A 20,619-nucleotide genomic window follows, 5' to 3' on the forward strand; every position below is an offset into this window, starting at 1 on the left:
TTGAGGATTATAAAAATTCCAGCTTACCTCTGAGGTCTGTTTTTGCCACTCCAGCCTCCGGATGGGTGCTGAGTCCAGTGCTGAAAGGATAGCCAGATACGAGTTGAAGTTATTTAGCTTCCTCAAGTGCTACAAAAGGAAAGAAGCCTTGGTTACTGGGGTGACTGTCAAACGACAAAAAACGTTCTTGCAACCCAAAGCTGTTTTAAAGAATAAGCAATATGGGCTATAGCTAGGCCTGCATTACCTTCATGATCTTGATAAATTTCAGAAGCAGCCGTTCTCTGTCCTGGGCTTTTTCTTGCAACATGATTATTGAACGAACCCTGTGACATTGGAGTAAAAAGGAACCTGAGGTCACTCTAATTTGGTTTTGATTCTGGGCATCCAATCAGCAGAGATGTCCTTCCTCCTACAAGATCACCCATCCATCTATCCATCTATCTATCCCTTCCTTTTTTCATTCATCCACTTACTCACCTAGTGCCAACTTAAAGTCTGATTGGCAAAGAACACTATATTAAACCCCATAAAGGAGATTTTTTAAAAAAAGAGAAAAAATTCTACTCCTGTTCATGAGAAATTTACAAGTCAGAAAGGGAGATGATGTATTAGAAGAATAATGCAGAGAAACATTTTGCCCATGTTCCCCAGGTTAAGACACACCAACTTTAAGCATTCTTTAGGATCAAAATATTTTTCTGATGTAAGAGCCCCCCACCGCCCAAACCTGGTTATCTTCACTCAGAACAATTCCATTCTTCAAATGAGTAAATTTGAGATGAGAGATGATGAAATTGAGAAGATGAGAAGATGCCTGAGCAAGGGAAAGTAGTTATCTGTCAATGGTTTAAAGATATTTAGATGTTTGACTTCCTAGCTTCAGGCTAAGACCAATCCCTCTTTGAGAGGATAGGAAGTACTTTAGTACACCCCACATGGAATGGCTAATTGACCTTTTGTTTACCAAGAAATTGGGAGCCTATTCGATTTAGGATATGGCTAGTCCTTTATGTTGGCTCTGGTTTCCCTGCTGCTCAGAATTACATGCCTATAAGTTATTTAGGGAATTAGAAAAAATTTCAAGATAATGAGTGCCATTACTTCATACTTTTTTTCAAAGTATTCCCAGATGGGCATGTACAGGAGGAGCCTCAGGGGATGTGGGTCTGTGAAACGCAGAGAGAAAAATGAAGGTGAAATGCTTTTCAGCGGTCAATGGCCTTGTGCTCTTCCTTACCAGTAGGACATGTTATTAAAGTGCTCAGTAAACTGTGTCAAGTTAGGGCTCTTCTCTTCATTCTGCTCTTTTGCCCAAAGCAAAACTTCTGGGATCTGAAAATATGAAATACATATGATAGTTGGAACACCTGGATTTCCCCTCCAAACCAGAGTCCTGCCGGGCCCTCCCCTGACAGCTCACAACCTGCCTCCAAAGGGATGGGGCAGACCCAGGCTGGGCTTTCAGCTTTTTCTGGGCCTTCCTTCCCTCTCTCCCTCCTCCGGGGACCATGCTGGGCTCTGTACCTCTATCTTGTAGAAGAGCTCAGCATCCAACAGTGTCAGCTGCTCAGCAATCTCATGGCTGTGGAAGTCATGCAGAGTCCCAGGCCTGAAAGAGAGGAAGAGGGGGCAAGGAGTCTGTGAGCAGCCACAGAACTGCAGGAGGTTAGGCTGTGAGGGGCCATATGATGCGAAACCTGGGTAGAAACAGAGACATGACCTAATCCAACTTGTTCATTTCTCCCCTCAAGACCCAGGGTTCAATTCCGGCCTCCCTGGTCCTTGCTGTCGGGAGAGGTGACTTGGGTGATGAATCTCAGCTTGCCCCTGCCCCACTATCCTGACTAGAAAAGGACCTTTTACCTTTTTCCATGACTTTTTCCCATGCATACCTAGCTTGCCCCAGCCCCACTAGAACAAAAGGACTTTTTACATGCATATCCTATAAGATATATCTAATCACAGGGATTTTCCCCAAGCCCATTTTATCTGAGATTATCCAATTTTCCTGCTTTACCCAATTCTCCAGTTCTTTCCAATTCTCCCTTCTCACATAATTTCTCACTTTACTCCCTTAAGGAGGAGGCCTGTAGGGTGTGTCAATCTTACCCCTAGTCAAAGCCTGAATAAATGCTCTTTGCTTGATTTGGAAATGGTTTGAGCCTGAATTCTTTCAGAGATGACACTGCAGCCCACGCCCCAGCACCCCAATATTTTAGGCATACTCCAGTATGGGAAGGTGCTCCAATACAGTTCAGCATTCTGGGGATGCAGCAGGTCTCACCCGCTTTCCTGATCATTGTTCATAAAGAATAACAGCAACTGGGACTGGAAGGAACTTCCAGATAAGGAAGGACACTTCTAATGTTTGTAAATGTATTTTTACAGTAAGTTTACTTAACTACTTTTCATTGTATATTTAGATAAACATACACATACACCATGTTTCAAAAGTATTCATGTGCTGTTATTAGTGCTTAAATTCACACTAAGATTTTTTGGGACACTGTATAAAGAAGAACTCATTTTAGCTGTGCTCATAATCTAGTAATGACCATATTGGAGGAAGGCAGAAAGAAAGACTGAAGTGTTGCCTCTCACATGGATAGGCTGGGTAATCCTGAGCAAGAGGCTTAATCCTTCTTCCAGAGACTCCTAAAGCGGCATTTTGTTGTAGGACCAGCAATCTGGCAAACACAAGGGGCCCATCTCTAGGGGAATCTTGCTGTGTGGGCTCTCTAAAGCAAAGCTTCTTAAACTGTGAGTTGTGATCTCATATGGGGGTGAACGTGAGGGGTTGTGAAGAACTTTGCAACAATAAAATATTTCTGAACTAAATGACCAAAAATTAATTTAAAATCAAATGTGCAATGAATCTAAGGTGTTTCTGGCAGTATTTTACATCTTTACTGCAGCAGTAGTTCTGAACATATAACACATGCACTTTGCACAGTACATGCATAAATGCTTCCAGAAACACCTTGGCTCATATTGGAGATAGGATTGCATAAACATTTCTTGAGTGAAAAAGGGTTGAGAATGAAAAAAATTTAAGAAGTTCTGCTCTAGAGCACTTAAGTTTTAGAATGCAGTACCTGAAATGGGGCACGTTGGATGGGAAAAGGCTGCTGGAAAAACAATGATGGATGGCTCACAATTTTAAAACAGGAAGGGATCTTGGAGGTTCAACTCTTTTACTTTATAACTGAAGACACAGAAGATCTGTGAGGCTAAGGGACTGGCACAAGATCTTCCAGATGGAATCCTATCTCAATGCACCAGATTGCATCTCTCCTGGCTTGGGCACTGTTGACCTGGAGCACTCAGTGGGCATATGCTCTAAGACAGGCTGGGTTCCTCACCTGGCAGCCACCCCTCGAGCAGCCAGGGGTTGGTCCGAGTTGGCACACTTTAGCATCTTCTTTTGGTTCACTTTGTCCAAGATATTCTTCCGGAGGACCCGGGCAAGGCTCAGCTCCCCACTGCACACTAACCGGAACACCAGCTCCATCAAGAGCTTTAGGATCTCTTCAGTTAATTCCACCAGGCTGCAGTGTGACAAAGATCAGACCCACATCATCCAGAGTCACTATGAAATACAGATGCCTGTCTCAGAGAAGTGGCTAAAATGGGGCACCAGGACCAAGGATGGCCTCTCAGGAGAAACAGTTAAAGCCATTGGGGGGCATTCATAACTGTGAAGATGGGGAGAAAAACAGACCTTGAGTGGCACAGGCTTCTGTGAGAGGGGATCCCTTTGAAATCAGAGGGAGGGCAACAATGACATTGTAAAAAAAAAAAATATGTTTGCAAACTGCAAAGGCAGAAGAACTGAATATTACTGTGGGCACCAGATCTGAAGCTGGGAAGGATCTTTGTGATCACAGAGTCCAGCATCTTCTTTTTATAGATGAAATCCAGAGAGAGAAAATGATTAGTCTACAGTCAAATAGGTAGTGATCAACAGAGCCAGCAATGCTGGGATATCTTGGGTTTGGGGTTTTCCCCTCCTCTTCCTTACTTCTAATTTTCAACTCTGTTTTCAATTAGTTCTTGATGGCTATTTAGGTCAATTCAGTTTATGTAAAAGGCTGAAATTCTGAATAGATACACTGGAATTGGACAACCAAGCACTTAAGGCTAATTACCCATTGGATAATACTCTATTAGCATACGTTTGGAATATGGCCTTTCCCACTATTCTGTGCTGGCTCCATCTTTTGGTGTATACAGAGAATCATAGGAGGGATTAGGAGGTGGAGTAAGACAAGGCAGAATCATTTTGGAGGAGGATGAGGACAAGGGAGGTTGTGGAGACTTTGCGTTCATTCCCTTCACTTCTCCTTCTAAAAACCAAGAATAAAGACTGAGAACTTTTGCTTATCCTGACTCTGGTTGATTCTAAGGTACCCAGGGTGCTAACTCAGTCTTCACAAGTTTAAAGAACATTTATTGAAGATTCACAATGTGCAAGACTCTATGGGTACAAAGATAAAAAGGGCCATAAGGAGCTCCCGGAAGGACCTCACAAGAGGAAGCATGTGCTTCAAGACAAGGCAGAATGTAACTACAACGGACAGCTCCCCAGTGCTCAGAGACTTCTGAGAACAAAATCTTAGCAGCTGCAGGTGGGGTAGAGATTTCAGGAACAGCTTCATGAAGGAGATGCCATCCCAGTGGATTCTTGAACAAGGGGAAGTAGAGAAGTAGGAGAGCCCTTTCAAGGCCTGGGAGGAAGGTTGTAGGACAGTGTGAAGAAAGGTGCAGAGGAGATAAGAGTACAGAGCCTGACTCATAGCACATGTTTAACATATTCTCATTCATCCATTCAAAGAAGATGGGAAAGAGTACAAAAAGTAATTAATCTACTTTGGCTTAATGATGGGCTTTGTAAAGGGGAGCAGTAGTAGATAAAGGCATATTATTGACAGACCACTGAGGCCCTTGATTGTGGGAAGAAATGTATAAATTCTTTTTTGGAATACAGTGGAAAGCTGCCAAAAGACTTGAGGAAAGAGGAGATGTGATCAGTTGTTAGAAAGATTACACTGGTGAGAATGATGAATGAGAGAGGGAAGAAATATCACATCTTGGAGAGGGCAGAAGGAGTTTCTGGGCTGCCAAGGTTGGCCTAGGGCATCTTGGATTATCTTTCTGCTTGGGCACTTAGTGTGTTACCCTCACATCACACCTCACCTTTGATTTATTTCATTTGAGAATGTTATAGGGCAATGTTCCTAGTCAAGAGAATCTGTGCCACTGATGATAATGCCCAAGAGAACTCTGGGGAGTTGTTTTTCCCCCCTGGATCTGCAATCTCCTATTCTTTGCCCCTGATCATATTCTGCCTTGTAGCATATTTATGCATTTAGTTCACTATAGTTAGTTGTATATTGTTACAGTTATGTTAGATGGAGAGTATGAATTTCTTGAGAGACAAATGTTTGTTGCAGATATCTTTATGGAACACTTAGGTGCTTAGTAAATATCTGTTAAGTGAAGGAATGAGTTCCTTTTCTAGTACTAATGAGCTTCATTACTCTGGCTGAGGAAGGTCAGCTCAATACTCTCTCACAGAACAGGTTTTAGATGGGCTGAATTATCATATGAGTATATCTTTAAAGGAAGTACAATAGCCTACTGGGTTTGGCGCTATGAACACAGTAAAGATACAGGCCCTGTCTCCAATTAGTTTCTATCCTTAGCAGATAAGTGAACAGACAAAAGAAAAAATGAGAAGAGAAAATAACCAAAAGACATCAGAGCTTGCATGCCCTAGTAATGAGACTATAGTCCTGGAAGCCAGGACTAGTATATAGAGAAGGTGCAGACAAACCTAGGGGGCAAACCCTCCCAGAAGGGGAAATGTCATGGAACACCCCAATCTAAAGATTTTGCCTTTGGCTTGTGTTCTTTCTTCTGTACCCAACCCTGCTCCTTGATGAAAATGAGGGGAACCAGAATGCTTACCACAGTTCATCCACTACCCGCACCAGCACGAAGAAAGTATTCTTGCTGACTCGCTTCTTGAATGTGTCTGGGAAGGGGCAGAACTTCTCATATGTGGAGCATGTGTTAAGGAAGTTAACTCTTGTTTTGAAACCTTGCAGGACTCAGAGGACTCTTTCTGGCTGGGCTGTTTCTGACAACCAAATCAGCTTAGTTTTTAGTAAGATGAACTTATAGTAAGGCCGGAGGGCAGGAAAAGTCAATCCAGTCTTATGGGGTCTTAGTGTCCAATTCTGCCTTAAGGATACAGAGAAGGATCAAAGGATCAAAGTGAAAGCTACTTTTGAAAAGCTACTTTTGAAAACTCCTGAGGGGAATGGGCAGCAAGTGGTGTGTGAGGGTCTCAATCCTGTGTCCTAACCACAGATTCTTAGGATCAGAAGGGCCTCTGGATCCAACCTCCTACTCTGTGCAAGAACATATTCTAAATTTCCAGAGAAGGGAAGCTCACTGTCTCATAAGACAGCCAAGTCCACTGTTGGACAGGCTGATGCCAACTGTTTTCTTGGGCAGGGAGACTCAGCACAGTCTCTTGCCCTAGATCTGGACAGACAAGTTGGCTTTGAATACCCTGACTCTGCTGCAGGCTACCTGTGTGATTTCAGTCTGGGTTCCAATTTCCTCATCTGTAAAAAGAGGGTATTAGCCTTGATTTTTAAGCTTGTTTCTAACCAGATTGGCTTTACATCTCTGTGACTCCCCACACTCAGGGGCTACATAGAATGTCTGCTTCCCCTCCCATGTGACAATCCTTGAGCTACCCGGAGACATTGGAGCTCCCCCTAAGTCATCTCTTCTCCAGGCTCCCTTGACCATCTTCTGGGAGGCGTTATCAGAGCCTCCCGGTCTCACTCCCCTTGGTGCTCCAGACTCTCTAGATCCCTGGCCAAAAGGTGTATGTATATGTGTGTGTGTGTGTGTGTGTGTGTGTGTGTGTATATATACAGACAGGCACCTAAGATGACTTCAGGACAGGCAAGGGTTCTCAGCTGGGATTCTGTGAACCTGTTTTACAATCATCCTGATAACTTGTATTTCAGCCTGATTGCTTTTCTTTGCCATCCTCTGTGTTTTATTTTATGTATTTGAAAACATTATTCTGGGAAAAGGTCCAGGAGTCATAAAAGATGGAGAAGCTCTGTTTTGAACTATGAGGTGGTACTAGACTTGTAGTCATGGAGACCAGGGTGAAGACCCTGATTGTGCACACTGGGACTTCTGTGGCTCTCTGATCCTTAGATTCTTTCTCTATAAATGGAGATGGACCATGAGGCCTTAGAGGCCCCTTCTAGCTCCAGCTCCACAGTCCTAAGACTAACTCTTGCAGAGTATGATGGGACCATCACCTCATTTTGTTCTTCAAATCTGGGGCTAGGGGGAGCTCTGTGCCTCTGACACCAATAGTGTGGTAGGTAATTCCTGGTGTGGAAACTCCTTTCACAGAAGTGTATCCACAATTTGTTTAGGACTGATAGTAGAAAACTGCCTGAGGCCCAGTGTAGAACCCTCTTTCATTACAGGTCTAGGGCAGAGGTGGAAGATCCCCTAAGCCTTTTTCTTTAGCAGCTGTTATCACCCAGCAGACTCCTGTTTTGGCCTTTAGACAAAGTAAAATGACCAGGCCTTTTTTATTCATATCAATGACTGGCACATTGGATTTCGCTCAGAGGATATATTTTTAGGCTTCAAATTTACAAGACTTAAAGCAATTTCAACAGATTTGGGATGGAAAAAGCCATCTACATTCAGACAGAGAACTGAATGTGGATTCAAGTATAATATTTTCATCTTTTTTTGTTTGTTTTTTTTCTTGTGATTCCCCCCCCCCTTTAGTCTTATTTTTCTTGCATAACAAGATAAATATGAAAATAGGTTTAAAAGGATTGTACATACTTAACCTAAAAAATAAATAAATAAATGAACTTACAGGATTTAAAGGCAGGCCAGCAGGGAAAAACTACTTCCAAGAGAAGGTATTGCAGAAGTGGTAGGTGGAGATACTGAACTAGTGAAGTAGCAGGGTCCCAGGGCAAAGAAATGGTCAGTAGCAGGAAAAGATAATGCTGAATGCTGGAGGGAAAACTGGGACACTGATATATTGTTGGTGGAATTGTGAATGCATCCAACCATTCTGGAGAGTGATTTGGAACTATGCTCAAAAAGTTATCAAACTGAGCATAATCCAGCAGTGTTACTACTGAGCTTATACCCCAAAGAGATCTTAAAGAAGGGAAAGGAACTCACATGTGCAAAAATGTTTGTGGCAGCCCTGTTTGTAGTGGCCAGAAACTGGAAAATGACTAGATGCCCTCAAATGGAGAATGGCTGAATAAATTGTGGTATATGAATGTTATGGAATATTATGGTTCTGTAAGAAATGACCAACAGGATGATTTCAGAAAGGCCTGGAGAGACTTATATGAATTGAGAGCAGGACCAGAAGATCATTATATACTTCAACAACAACACTATATGATGATCAATTCTGATGGATGTGACCTTCTTTGACAATGAGATGAACCAAATCAGTTCCATTTGTTCAATAATGAAGCTACACCCAGCGAAAGAACTCTGGCAAATGCGTGTGAACCACAATATAGCATTCCCACTCCCTCTGTTTTTGTCCACTTGCATTTTTGATTTCCTTCTCAGGTTATTTTTACCTTATTTCTAAGTCCGATTTTTCTTGTGCAGCAAAAAACTGTATAGATATGCATACATATATTGGATTTAACATATACTTTAACATATTTAACATGTATTGGTCTATCTGCCATCTGGGGGAGAGGGTTACCCATGCATATATCTTGTAAATAAAAAGCTATATTAAAAAAAAAAAAAAAAACTAAAAAAAAGAAAAGAAATGGTCAGTGAAGTGGGATTCTGGCTTTGTGTTGAAATAACTGCATCCATCCAGCAGATGGAAGTATTGAGCTACGAGGCTACAGCCATCACAGCTTCCTGGGGAAACAGCTCAGGGAGACTCGAGGTTTAGGAAGAGAGAAGGGAGAGGCCTGTGGGTTCTGTGGGCAGCCCCACAAGGAGTGGTCTCTAGAAGCCCCAATGGAGAGAGGAGAAAATGGTCCTTATCATTAGTTTTTCATCCAGAGCTAGGGTTTCACCTCTGCTGCAGGTTATGCCTCTGGGAGGCCCCTTCTCCTGTGCAGCTCTTCAGACATCTGGAGAAAGTGGTCACCGCCAAGCCTCTCTTGCAGTCCAAATGCTCCCAGCTGCCCCATCTCTGTTCGGTCAATCAGTGGCTGGGGAAGAGCTCAGTCTAACTACTCTTATGATACCAACTCATTTCTCTAGGGCTTTCTTCAGAACAACCTCATGAAAGATCTTGGTTATCAAGACCAAGGCATCTACACAGTTTGACAGGGCTCTGGTAGCCCAGAGCTGGTCCCTACTGGATCTGAGAGGACCACCCAGCAGGGCCAAAGCTTCTAAGTCCTGGGAAGGGCTCGGGTGTGGACATGTGGGTGGGTGGGAGGCGGGGAAGAGTGCTCACACAATTGCCATATTATCTAGAAATGACTACTATCAATTAGCCAGTTTGAACCACTTCCTGCCTCCTCTAGAAAGATCACTTCTGACTGTCCAAAGTTAAGGGGGTTGAAGGGAGGTAGGGTAAATGATGCTCTGTAGCCCCTCCACCTCCTCATTCAGGATCTCCCACCATTTTAGAGTGAGAACTCTAAGCAGACTGATACCTCATGGCTGAGCAAGCTTGGAATGATGAAGATGCTTACAACTGCCAAGACTAAGGCCAATCCGTGTGAGCATTTACAGAAGCTCAGAGATGGAAGAGACTTCAGAGGTCATCGAACTTAAACCTACCTGAACCGCAATTCCCTCTATTATCCCTGACAAGCAGTAATACGGGCTTTTTCTGAAGGCTATCATTGCTCATTATTGCCATTATACCATGCTGCTTTTCCAAGTTAAATCTGCCTTCCACATTTTATTCTTCAAATACCTGAAGATGATAATCACATGTCCCTCCCCATGTCTCCTCTTCCTAAGGTCCTTCCGGCCAATCCTCGGATGGCATGTTTTCAGGGCCTTTCCAGCCAGGATACCCTTTCTTCTGCAGAGGCTCCAGACTGCACCTCAGCTCTTTTAGATTAAGCTCATGATGCAAAGGTGGCACAAGGAGTGGGACATGGCCGAAACCTGTGTTCCCCAAGACAGATCACATTGAAAACTCCCTTTAATCACCACCCCCTGGCTAATAGAACCTTTCCTTCTCAGCCCCCTCAGAACTCTGCAAGTGGGGGGCAGGGGATGGGAAAGGACCTGAACATTACTGAGAGCAGTACATAAAGGATATCTATACTGTAGCTTCTTAATGAGTTCCTCAGGGGTGATAAATGTCCTGTAGGTTGTCAAAAAGGCTTCACAGTACAAAACCAAGTCTAAAAAAGAGGGAAAAAAGTGATCATTCACCAGGCCATCATATGACAACACCCTATTTGTTTTGAACTCCTAGCCCCGCCCAAAAGGACCCCCAAAGTCTTAATTCACAGGGTTAAAGATTTAGACCTAGAAGGAACCTAAAAAAATATTCAGGCCAGTGGCATCAAACACTGACTTAGACAACCACAAAGTCGCATTATCTGTGTTATCTGTACTGAGTTATCTTGTTAACATTTTCTGGTTTCATTTGAATCTGTTCTGCTGGCCTGCTTGCAGCCTGGCACCTTTGATTAGCTTAGACAAGGAAAGGAAAGAGGGGCTAAATAAATGCCCATCTGGGGTCTGCAGGTTGGAGGGGGGGGGTGTGAAACTGGGTCTCCACTGCAAATTGGCCCTCCTCTCTTTCTGTGAGGTTTTTCTTCTGCCCCGGGGGCACTTCTCTCACATCTCAGCTCCTCCTAGGAGGGCAGTGTTTCTATGAGCATGAGAGAATCAGGCATTTCTGTGCAGAGGATGGGAGGCTGAGGTCCTGGAGAGGGATCTGCTGGAATAAAAGGTCCCAGAGGACAGGGACTCTTCCATTTTTTTTTTTTTTTTTTTCTGCTGAGGCATTTGGGGTTAAGCGACTTGCCCAGGATCACATAGCTAGGAAGTGTTAAATGTCTGAGACCGGATTGAACTCGGATCCTCCCAACTCTATCCACTGCTCCTTCTAACTGCCCCCTTTTTGTCTTTGTGTCCCTAATGCACGGCAGGGGTATTTGTTGCCTGATAGATCATCTGATCCAGTTTCCTCATTTTATAGACAAAGAAAGGGAAAAGCCAGAGAGATTAAGGGCCTCCTCTATTTGTTCTCTTTCACCAGAGAGGACAATGAACTCATTTCCAACAATCTCCTAGGGATGCACATGAATGGAGCCCTCACAGCTTGTGGCTGCATTAATATAGTGAGATGAAGTACAGGGTTCATGAGGAAGCGTGCAACAATGGCTCATTGTCCCTCTCTTACAAAGATGATGCTGGTGACCCAATGAGATGAGCCATTTGGCAATGCTCTTCTAGCGCTAGGGATGAATTTTCTGATTGCTCTGTGCTCATTTGCCTGAAAAAGACTGGCTCCTGCCTGGGTGCAGGCCAAGCTCAGGACACAGAGGATGCTACCAGTCTGGAGAAGGCCGAACCAAGACTGGATTCTGCAGCATCATGTTCTTGCCTCATGGGTATAGGCCAGAGCTAAACAGCACTGCAGGTTCTCACTCCATAACAGCTCAGTTCACTCACCTTTTCTATCGGTCTCAGTTGCATGGACCAGCAATATATCCCCAGATCCCCCACGGACATCTGGCCCATCATCACCCTGAAATGAAAACACATATGGATGTTAAGGGGCTGAGGGGAAGCTCCTAAGTCTCTGTGCTGGTGAACACAAAAAGATACAAGATAGTTAGGGCTGTCACACTTGAGAGATTGCTGAATAAAAAAGTCATAATATAACCTAATGGAGGGCCTACCTCAGAGGTCAAGAGTGGAAAAACAGGACTCTTGGGGTCACAGACATGAGTTCATCTTTATGTGCAGGAAATGGGGGTAAGAATTTGGGGTTCTCAGAGGAAACCAAGCCTCCTGACAATGGGACAATACTACTTCATCTCCATGTCTTGTTAGTATGTGTTGAATTAAAGTAGAATTCAAGCAACAAATAAGATGGGAAGGCTTTAATAGATGCTCTGAAAAACGAGCAGTGAGAAGGGAAATGGCTGAGGTGGGCATCAGCCCCCCCCCCCCCCAACCCCCCCAAGGGTTCAGGTTCATCCCATTCTTCTAAGCGGCTTCACAAGCGGCTGCCAGAACAGGTGTTTTGCTGATCACTACTCGGCAACAACAGCATCTCCACAAGCCCTTTTCCTGGGGGACAACAGAGAACCTTATCCTTTATTCAGCTAACATTCAACCCCCTAAGACCTAGGGGAGTCGAGTCTAGTATTCCTTGTTTGGATGAAGAAGGGAACAAAAGAGAGTCACAAGCTTGCTGTCAGGGTCTCACAGCCCAGGCCCTAACCACCACACATTTGTGCATTGTGTCTTTTTGGAGCCAAATCAAGATCAAATATCCCTGTCCTCTTCATGCTTAGGGCAAACACTCTTGTGTAGCACCTGGATCCTCGGGCACTTACGCCTTCCCTCCATCCGGAGTGCTGGAAGCACCTTCCATTTCTAGCTGCAGGGTGGATGGGCCCATAATATGATTTTTCAGGTGAAATTCTGGCTAGGGTCATGAAAGAGCACTTAGGGGATTATTAATGGCTTAGCCCTCTCTTCAGCAGATTCCAGCTGTCAGAGTGAGCCTCCTGTAAGTGCTGGCCACTGATACATTGCTGCCCTTCCATACTCCTTGACATGCTGAAAGCTTTTCAAGATGAATGAATTACTCTAGCATCCCTGAGTCAGAACATCAGTATACCAAGAAGGCTGTCTATCTGCCTGCCCAGAAGCAGGGCAAGCTCCTTAAGGGCCAGCCAGGCTACTCTCTAAAGTGCCACTTAGTAACAGAGATGGGCAGCAGTCCATTCCCATGGCTCAGAAATAGGGTGCTCAGAAATAGGGTGATGATGGTGGGGGCAGCAAACAGACATGATTTCACCAGCATCAGAAACTCTGTCAATGCAGGCCACAGGGAGTTGCCAAGAGCACTGAGGGGGCAAATGATTTGCCTGGTCACTTATATCTAGAGGCAGAATTGGATTCAAGTCCCTCTGACTTCAAGATGGTTCTCTATCAACTATTTGAAAACAATTATAGCCAATGTTGCCAGAGGTCTTTCAAGTTTGCAAAGCACTTTTTATACATCATCCCAGCTGTGTCACACATCTGCTCCCTGAAGAAGGCACGACAGGGAGGATTAGTTGTTTTGCAGAAATTGAGGCTCAGAGAGATGAAATGATCTGAAGTCGTATCTTCCCAGCACTAAGCTTAGTATATTATTTACTCAGTCATGTGCATCAACAAAAAGGTAAGAGGTGAAGGAAACCCGTGGTGGCGTGATGGCCTGAAGATGCAGAGAAGTCATTCTGGTGCTGCTGTACAAGGCAGGGCAGTGACTGCCATTTTCACCAGTCGGGGGGACTCCCCACAGCCTCTGGTAGCGTGGGCGAGGCTCAATCACCTCGTCTTTCTTATTTTAGGCTCTTGGAGCAATGACTGCCATTTTCACCAGCTGGTGGGAATCCTTACAGTCTCTGCTAGCGTGGGCTAGCCTCAATCATGTAGTCTTTGCTATTTAAGTTCCTTGGAGGCTGGAAACCACTCAAAGCCCATTTCCCCCTCTTTGCAGCTGTGTAAAATCCTCTGAAACTGGGCTTTTTTTCTGAAGGGAACAGCTTAAATTACCCACCTCTTGTTTTAACGTCAACCTAGCCATAATTTCATTGTGGTCAATCAGAGAGAGTTCATCCACTTCCTCCTCTGACTGGGTCGATTCCAAACCATCGGGGGACTTCAGCTGCCTGGAAGAGGAAGAATGATGGTCAAGGCTCTCAGAGATTCGGGAACAGGCAGTGAAGGAAGCAATAAGTGGGTGCGGGTGATGGATGAGCTTCACTCTCTAGGCTTCACTAAGCCTAAGAGGTAAAAGGGAGTCATGACAGAATCAATCCACCAACAAGTATTTATTAAGCTCTGACTGTGTCAGGAACTGAGGACACAAGTACCAAAGGGAAAAAAAAAACAAAACACATCCTTCTTCTCGCTTCTTTTCTAATGGGGAAGACAAGTTCCTCTATGAGTATATATGTCACTAAGTGTGGGAATGGGAAGTTAGGACATTTTTCACTTTAGCTAGTGCTGGTCTGTGACTGATTGGCTATGTGACCTTGGATAAAATACAGGTTCCTTCCATGGGACTCGGTTTCTTCATCTGTAAAATGAGAAACTTCAGCTATATCTCTGCAGTTATCTCCTATTTATTTAAAAAAAAAAACCCACAAAAACATGATTCTGGTCAATTAAAATATTTTGGTTTTGGATGATTTAAAAAATCCACATTGCAGATTGTTAAATTTTAGTAGAATTTTGTCAAAATAGCTACTGGATTTGGATGAATCTAATGTGGATTAAAATACTGCATTCTTGCTTGTATAAAGTGACTTAAAATGAGAATATTTCATAGGTTTATAGATTTAAAAGTAGAAGAGACTTAAAAGTCAACCTCTATTTTAGAGTTAAGGAAAATGAAGCCCAGAGGGGGTAATAATAAATGATGATGATGATGATGATGATGATAGCTAGCATTTATATAGTGCCTACTATGTGCTAGGCACTGACAGATATAATTTCATCTGAGGCTCACAACCCACTTTGGGAGGTGAGTACTATCATTATTCCTATTTTACAGATGAGGAAACTGAGGCAAACAGAGTTTAAATGACTTGTCTAGGGTAATATAGATAGTCCAGTGTCTGAAGCCAATTTGAAATCAGTTATATAATTTACAAGTTGTTATGGAATCAGAACTAACTCTTGGGTCATCTGACCCCCACACCAGTATTCTTTCTGCTAGAATGGAAGTTCTTTACCTTGTGTGTTAGACCCTTCTCATAATATTTTTCAACAGTGAAGAAAATGCTAAATTTCAGCGAGTGAAAATAATATGTAATTTTTTTTCTTTTCACTCAAGTTCAAAGATGGCCAGAAATTTATCCATAACCCCCTTGGGTCTCCAGGTTGAGAACCACTATGTCACCTTTAGGGAAAATAGCAGCTTAATCATATCCCTATCTCTAGAAATTAGAGCTCTAAGCATCTGCCTTATAGATGGCCTGTCTGCAGCTCATAAAAGAATATAGGAGAGGAAAATCTGTTCTGAACTGGGCATTGTGACTAATTTTGTCTTTCCTTTGAGAGGACTTTGAAACTCTGAAAGTTACATTGTTCAGTCCATGGAGGGCAGAGCCAAGACAAATTAGATGTTCTGGCACCATTATTTGCTAACTCATTTAAAAAGAATGAAAAAATCATCTTTCCTAACTAAAAAAATCCCTTAAAATTGGAGCAGCCCTTGTAGTCTTTCTCATTCCAATAAAGCAAAGTCCAGGTACACTGATGTCCTAAGTGACAGGGAGGAGACTCCATCTATTCATGGATCTGACTGACCTCTGATTTTTTATTGAGGGAATCCATGGGACAGAATAAAATGAAGCAGAGGAGATGGCTCAAGTGGGCACATTTCTTACCTTTCACCACCTTCTCTGTTTTCTTTCCCACCATGTGAAGAGGAATCTTTGGGATGTCCATCTTTTGTAGCTGGTGATTCCTTAAAAAACAAAACAAGGTTCTGTTTTAATCTTGGCACTAGGATTGCTCTGGTCTCCCAGTATTCTTGCGTGCATTAAAACTTATGAGATTCAATGATGGGACCTCAGAGTTAATTACATGGGAAATTTGTGACTTCCCCTGAGTCTAATGTCATACCTTTTGATTTCTTTCTGACCCTATGAAATAATACCAATAATTATAATACATATCAGCTGCCAACCTGAACAAAATAAAATAAATCAATTTCCTTTTGAAAGATTTCTCAAGAAACCTTTGCTTACTTTCTAGTTCCTGAAAAGCCTTATGTTCTATCGTGACTAAGTTCAAGTCATCTTGGTCATTGTTCCAAATGTCTTTTCCATTTTTCATTCCCTGTAATCGCTTTGCCAAAACATATTCACACAAGTGCATAATGAATCCCTTAAAGTGGCTACCCTATTTGAATTCACATGACTAGTTCATGATTGTATGTAAAATACTGGTTTCATCCCAATGGAAATACACATTGAAAATTCAAGTACTTTGACTTTCATGAGATTCAAGGTTTACACTAATCTAGGTCTAGATGTGTAAGATCTCTTCTCCTACTTTCTCCTTCTCAGGGTCTCCTAACTAATGCAACTGCAAAAATAATGAAACTCCAACATTGTGGTTTTTTGTACTGGAGATGATGCTGGAAGCAGAATAATTCGAATGTATACAGTATGGCAGCAGGAGAGTGAATTCAAAATGAAGAAAAATGTGGAACCTGAAGTTAGCCATTTATCAAAAAGGGAAAACAGCCAAGAAAAGTAAATCAGAATTTTTCTTCTCTCCTGTAGAGATGGAATTGGACCAGGCCATGAGAGGGGAATGATGACTTTAGACTGGGAGCACTAGGAAAATAATATCCCAGCTCCCTTAGCAGACCCAGGTCTATCAGGTGTAAGGGCCTTGACATTCTGAGATGAACTATAACTTTGTAAACTTTGAGCTCAGTCTTAACACAGAAGAATTTTTTGGGGGAGGGGAAGGAAGATGGGGTCAATAAGGGAGACTTGGTAAGACTTTGGGTTTGTCTTAAAAAAAGTTCAACATTTTGTGTGATGGGATCAAGACTAAGTGCTCGATAACAAATGATAGGGTCAAAACTTGTGGTATCGGTGGCCCAGGCAAAAGTAAGGACCCAGTAGATGGCCTTAGGAAAGCCTTCTCATGTTACTCCATTTTCCCATTGTTGCAGTTTCTGAAGAAGGATGCTTTTTAACTTGAGCCTACTTGACTAAATCAAACCCAGAAAGAATTTTCAGCAAAACTGTCGTTCCTTGAGTGTCATGAATGGAAGCAAGATGGAATGAAGAGCAAAATGTCAAACAATCCGTCAATGGCTACATGTGCAATGTGGGCGCCACATCCAGAATCCTTGGAGGAATGTACTAATGTAGGATCAGAGCACATGCTGAAGAGGAGGAAGAGGAAACGATTTGGTAAGGGAGGTCTTGTTGTGGGAGGAGTTATCCTGGGTGGGGAAGGGAGGCTCTTTACCATAAAAGGTGGGAGAAGAAAAGCTCCACAGAGACATATGGGTACAAGGGCCGGACCTATCACTACAACTGCCACGTGCATCTGAGCAAATACCAAAGGAAAACTGCCACCAAGAAAAGGGTCCCCAAACCCTGAAAGCTGCAAAGATGTTTCTGTTCTCCATCTGAATGGGGCTGCCCACCATTCACATGGCAGTGGGCAGGCCAGCCCAGCCCCACAGAAGCATCCTGATGATGGAGGCTGCCCCCAGGTGAGCTCAGCATGCCCCAAAGCTGCTGCTGCCTTCTGCACGCTACTTACTCCTGCAGAGCCAGGGGCTTCCCCGTTGCTTTGGCCAGAGGAATAGAGATTGACATATTCACCCTCCCCAGCATCCTCACTGGCATTTTCACTCTATGGGAGACAGGATGAAAGGAAACACGAGCATGTCGGAGACCGGCTGCGGCTCTTCAAGTCCATGAGAGCAGCCGACAGGGCAGATCCTTACTCAACTAGAGAGGAAGCGTGTTTTTGCTCGTGGGGAATCCTATCCTGTGGGGCCCCATCCCCAGCTCTGGCCTCTGCCCTAGGGTACCATAAATGCAAGCATCCTCCTGACTGCTCTCAGAGGAACGACCAAGAAGGCCATCTTGAAGGGTCCTAGGACAGCAAGGAGCACACGGCAGGGGGAATGGGCATCTCTCAGGGCAGCTGGAGAAGACGTCCCCTGGAGAGAGAAGGTGTGGCCGCAGGGTAGACACACACCTAGTAACCTTGGGAGAACCACTCAGCAAAGGCAACCTTGGAATTTCTCTGCCCCTTCTATCACCAGAGCAGCATCGTGCTGACCACAGCCACTGGCCTTCCGGGGTCTCAAGGCCCTTCCCAAGGAGACACAACTTAAAAGAAAACGGGATAATTGATAAACAGAACCAGAATCCGAGCTGAATTTTCTTTAACAGATGATGAAATCTGGCTGGTTACTTGCCTCTGAATGATTACCTATGATATCTGGGAAGAATCCCCCCACTTCCCTATCCCCACCTCTGGGATGGCCAGTCTTTTTACACCTTCCAATCCAACATGAGCTGTTCAATCTGGTGACCTTTCTGTTCCTCAAATAAGACACTCCATCTCCAAACTTCAGGCTGCAATGTTCTTCCTTCTCATTTCCACCTCCTGGCTTCCTTCAAGTCTCAACTAAAAGCCCATCTTCTACAGGAAGTCTTTCCCAACTCTTCTTAATTTTAGGGCCTTCCCTCTCCCAATCATTTGCCCTACTAGAATGTAAGCTCCTTGAGAGCAGAGACTCTTTTGTACAAAACTGTTACTGTTCTGTTTGTTTTTTGTTTTCAGCAAATGGGGTTAAGTGACTTGCCCAGAATCATACAGCTAATAAGTATGAAGTGTTGGAGACTAGATTTGAAACTTTTTTAATGTAATCAAAATTATCCATTTTATACCTAACTTTATGCTCTGTCTTGTTTATTTATCAATTCTGTGTCTACCCTAAGTCTGCTAAGTAATATGTTCCTTGTTCTTTTAATTTTTCTGTAGTATTTTTCTTTATATCTAGGTTATATATCCATTTTGACCTCATCTTGTAAACAGTATAAGATAATTGTCTATGCCTGGTTTTTGCCATCTTGCTATCCCATTTTTCCAGTGATTTTAATCAAATAATGAATCTTGTCCCCAAATCTTAAGTCTTTACGCTTGTCAAATGCAAGGTTATATTTCCTTGTGTAAATAGTATGTCTACTCTGTTCCATTGATCTACTTTTCTATATCTTAGTTAGTACCAGATAGTTTTGGTAATTACTACATTATAATATAGTTCAAAATCTGATACTGCTAAATCTTCATTTGCTCCCCTCCCCAATTATTTCCCATGATATCTTGACTTTTGTTATTTTTTCTAATTCAGTAAAATAATTTTTTGGTAATTTAATTGGGATGGCACTGAATATATAAATTAGTTTGGATAAAATTGTCATTTTTATTATACTGGTCCCATTTACCTATAAACGATGGTTATCTTCTGTCTCTTTTTGTATCCCCAGTATTTAGCATAGTGCCTGGCAAACAATTGGTGCTTACTAAATTCCATTTGACTGACTGGCTTGAGGTGAATCTTGTTACATACAAACTGAATTTTAGCATAGATACTGTGTTTCCACACAGGCAATGTTATTTCACAATCTCATGGAATGTTAGTGTCAGAAGGGATTTCATAAAATATAGAAATTTAACCCAGCCTCCTCATTTTACAGTAAGGAAACTGCAAGCCAGTCAGGGAGGCAATTTTCTCAAGGTCATAAAAGGACATATTTCAACCCAGGTTATCTCACTCTCACAATAAGTGACCTCTGTGCTACAACTATACTTTCCTAACTGAAATCTCTCTCTTTCTCCTTCCTTCTCTCTGTTTCTCTTTCTTCTTCTCTCTTTGCTTCTGTTTCTCTCTCTTTCTGTCCCTGTCTTTTCTCTCCTTCCTTCTCTGTTTCTCTTTCTGTGTCTCTGTTTCTATCTGTCACACACACACATGCACACACAATCTAGTTTTGCTATTTCACTATCATACAGACTCCTGATTTTGTCACTAGGATAAGGAAAGGAAGGGAAGGGATGGTAGTTTAGAAAAATTAAATAACACTAAAAAAGTTCACAGTCCTATGGGAAGTTGCATTTTTTTGAAGTCTCACCGAAGGCGTCTGGAGAGAATCAGTGAAAGAGGTTTCAGAAGGAAGGTAGACAGAATTCCCATTCAAGTTGCTCTCCTGAGAACAGGAATTGGGCCCATCCACAGTGCTGGGAGGCAGGCTGGCTGTGGTTGGCACTGCTAGGTCAGAGCTCTGAGACTGGTGGACAGGTGGGAAATGTGGAGAGGAAGAGGAGGTAGACGAGAGGAAAGGTGGAACGGAAGCTTGGTTGTGAGGCATGAAGTCCTGGGAGTAGGACCTAAACACAGATTTATACTAAAGGAGGCAAATCACTCACACACACACACACACACACACACACACACACACACACATACATGAAAGGGAGAAAAGACAGACAAAAGAAAAAGTAATTAGATTAACCATAGCTGAGTAGCTAGTTTCGGAATTTTTTAAAAAAAGGATTACCAGAACAGGATGCTAAATACAAGATTTCTACCTTAAAAAAAATTTTTTTTAAGATTCCCACTCTGACTCACAACTCCTTACTGTATAAGAGATTACACAGTTTCCCATAAAAGACTTGGACTGCTAGACATACACTGTACCTGTGTTGAGAAATTTCCCATTTTAGGGACACAGAAGGATTTAGCTGCTAAACATTTCAAGTCTCAGGAAGAGGACAAATGAAGTTATATGTTTTCTTTTAGTA

General features: G+C 42.9%; 1 protein-coding gene across 5 annotated transcripts in view; it reads right to left on the bottom strand.

Annotated features, from left to right (window-relative positions):
* RAPGEF1 (Rap guanine nucleotide exchange factor 1) overlaps positions 1–20,619 on the bottom strand; it is a 183,053-nt gene that overhangs the window by 13,853 nt on the left and 148,581 nt on the right. For 3 of the 5 annotated variants that reach the window (XM_031954875.1, XM_031954876.1, XM_031954874.1), the window contains 11 exons: positions 19,950–20,222; positions 15,660–15,739; positions 13,823–13,934; positions 11,713–11,788; positions 10,346–10,430; positions 5,974–6,066; positions 3,366–3,551; positions 1,528–1,612; positions 1,241–1,335; positions 248–326; positions 28–129 (listed from right to left, as the gene is read on the bottom strand). In XM_031954875.1, coding sequence (XP_031810735.1) covers positions 28–129; positions 248–326; positions 1,241–1,335; positions 1,528–1,612; positions 3,366–3,551; positions 5,974–6,066; positions 10,346–10,430; positions 11,713–11,788; positions 13,823–13,934; positions 15,660–15,739; positions 19,950–20,222 — 1,266 coding nt within the window. The remainder of the gene's footprint in view (positions 1–27; positions 130–247; positions 327–1,240; positions 1,336–1,527; positions 1,613–3,365; positions 3,552–5,973; positions 6,067–10,345; positions 10,431–11,712; positions 11,789–13,822; positions 13,935–15,659; positions 15,740–19,949; positions 20,223–20,619) is intronic. The other 2 variants (XM_031954877.1, XM_012553967.3) reach the window with 1 other exon arrangement.

Source organism: Sarcophilus harrisii, chromosome 2, assembly GCF_902635505.1.
Source record: "Sarcophilus harrisii chromosome 2, mSarHar1.11, whole genome shotgun sequence".
Taxonomy (NCBI): Eukaryota; Metazoa; Chordata; class Mammalia; order Dasyuromorphia; family Dasyuridae; genus Sarcophilus; species Sarcophilus harrisii.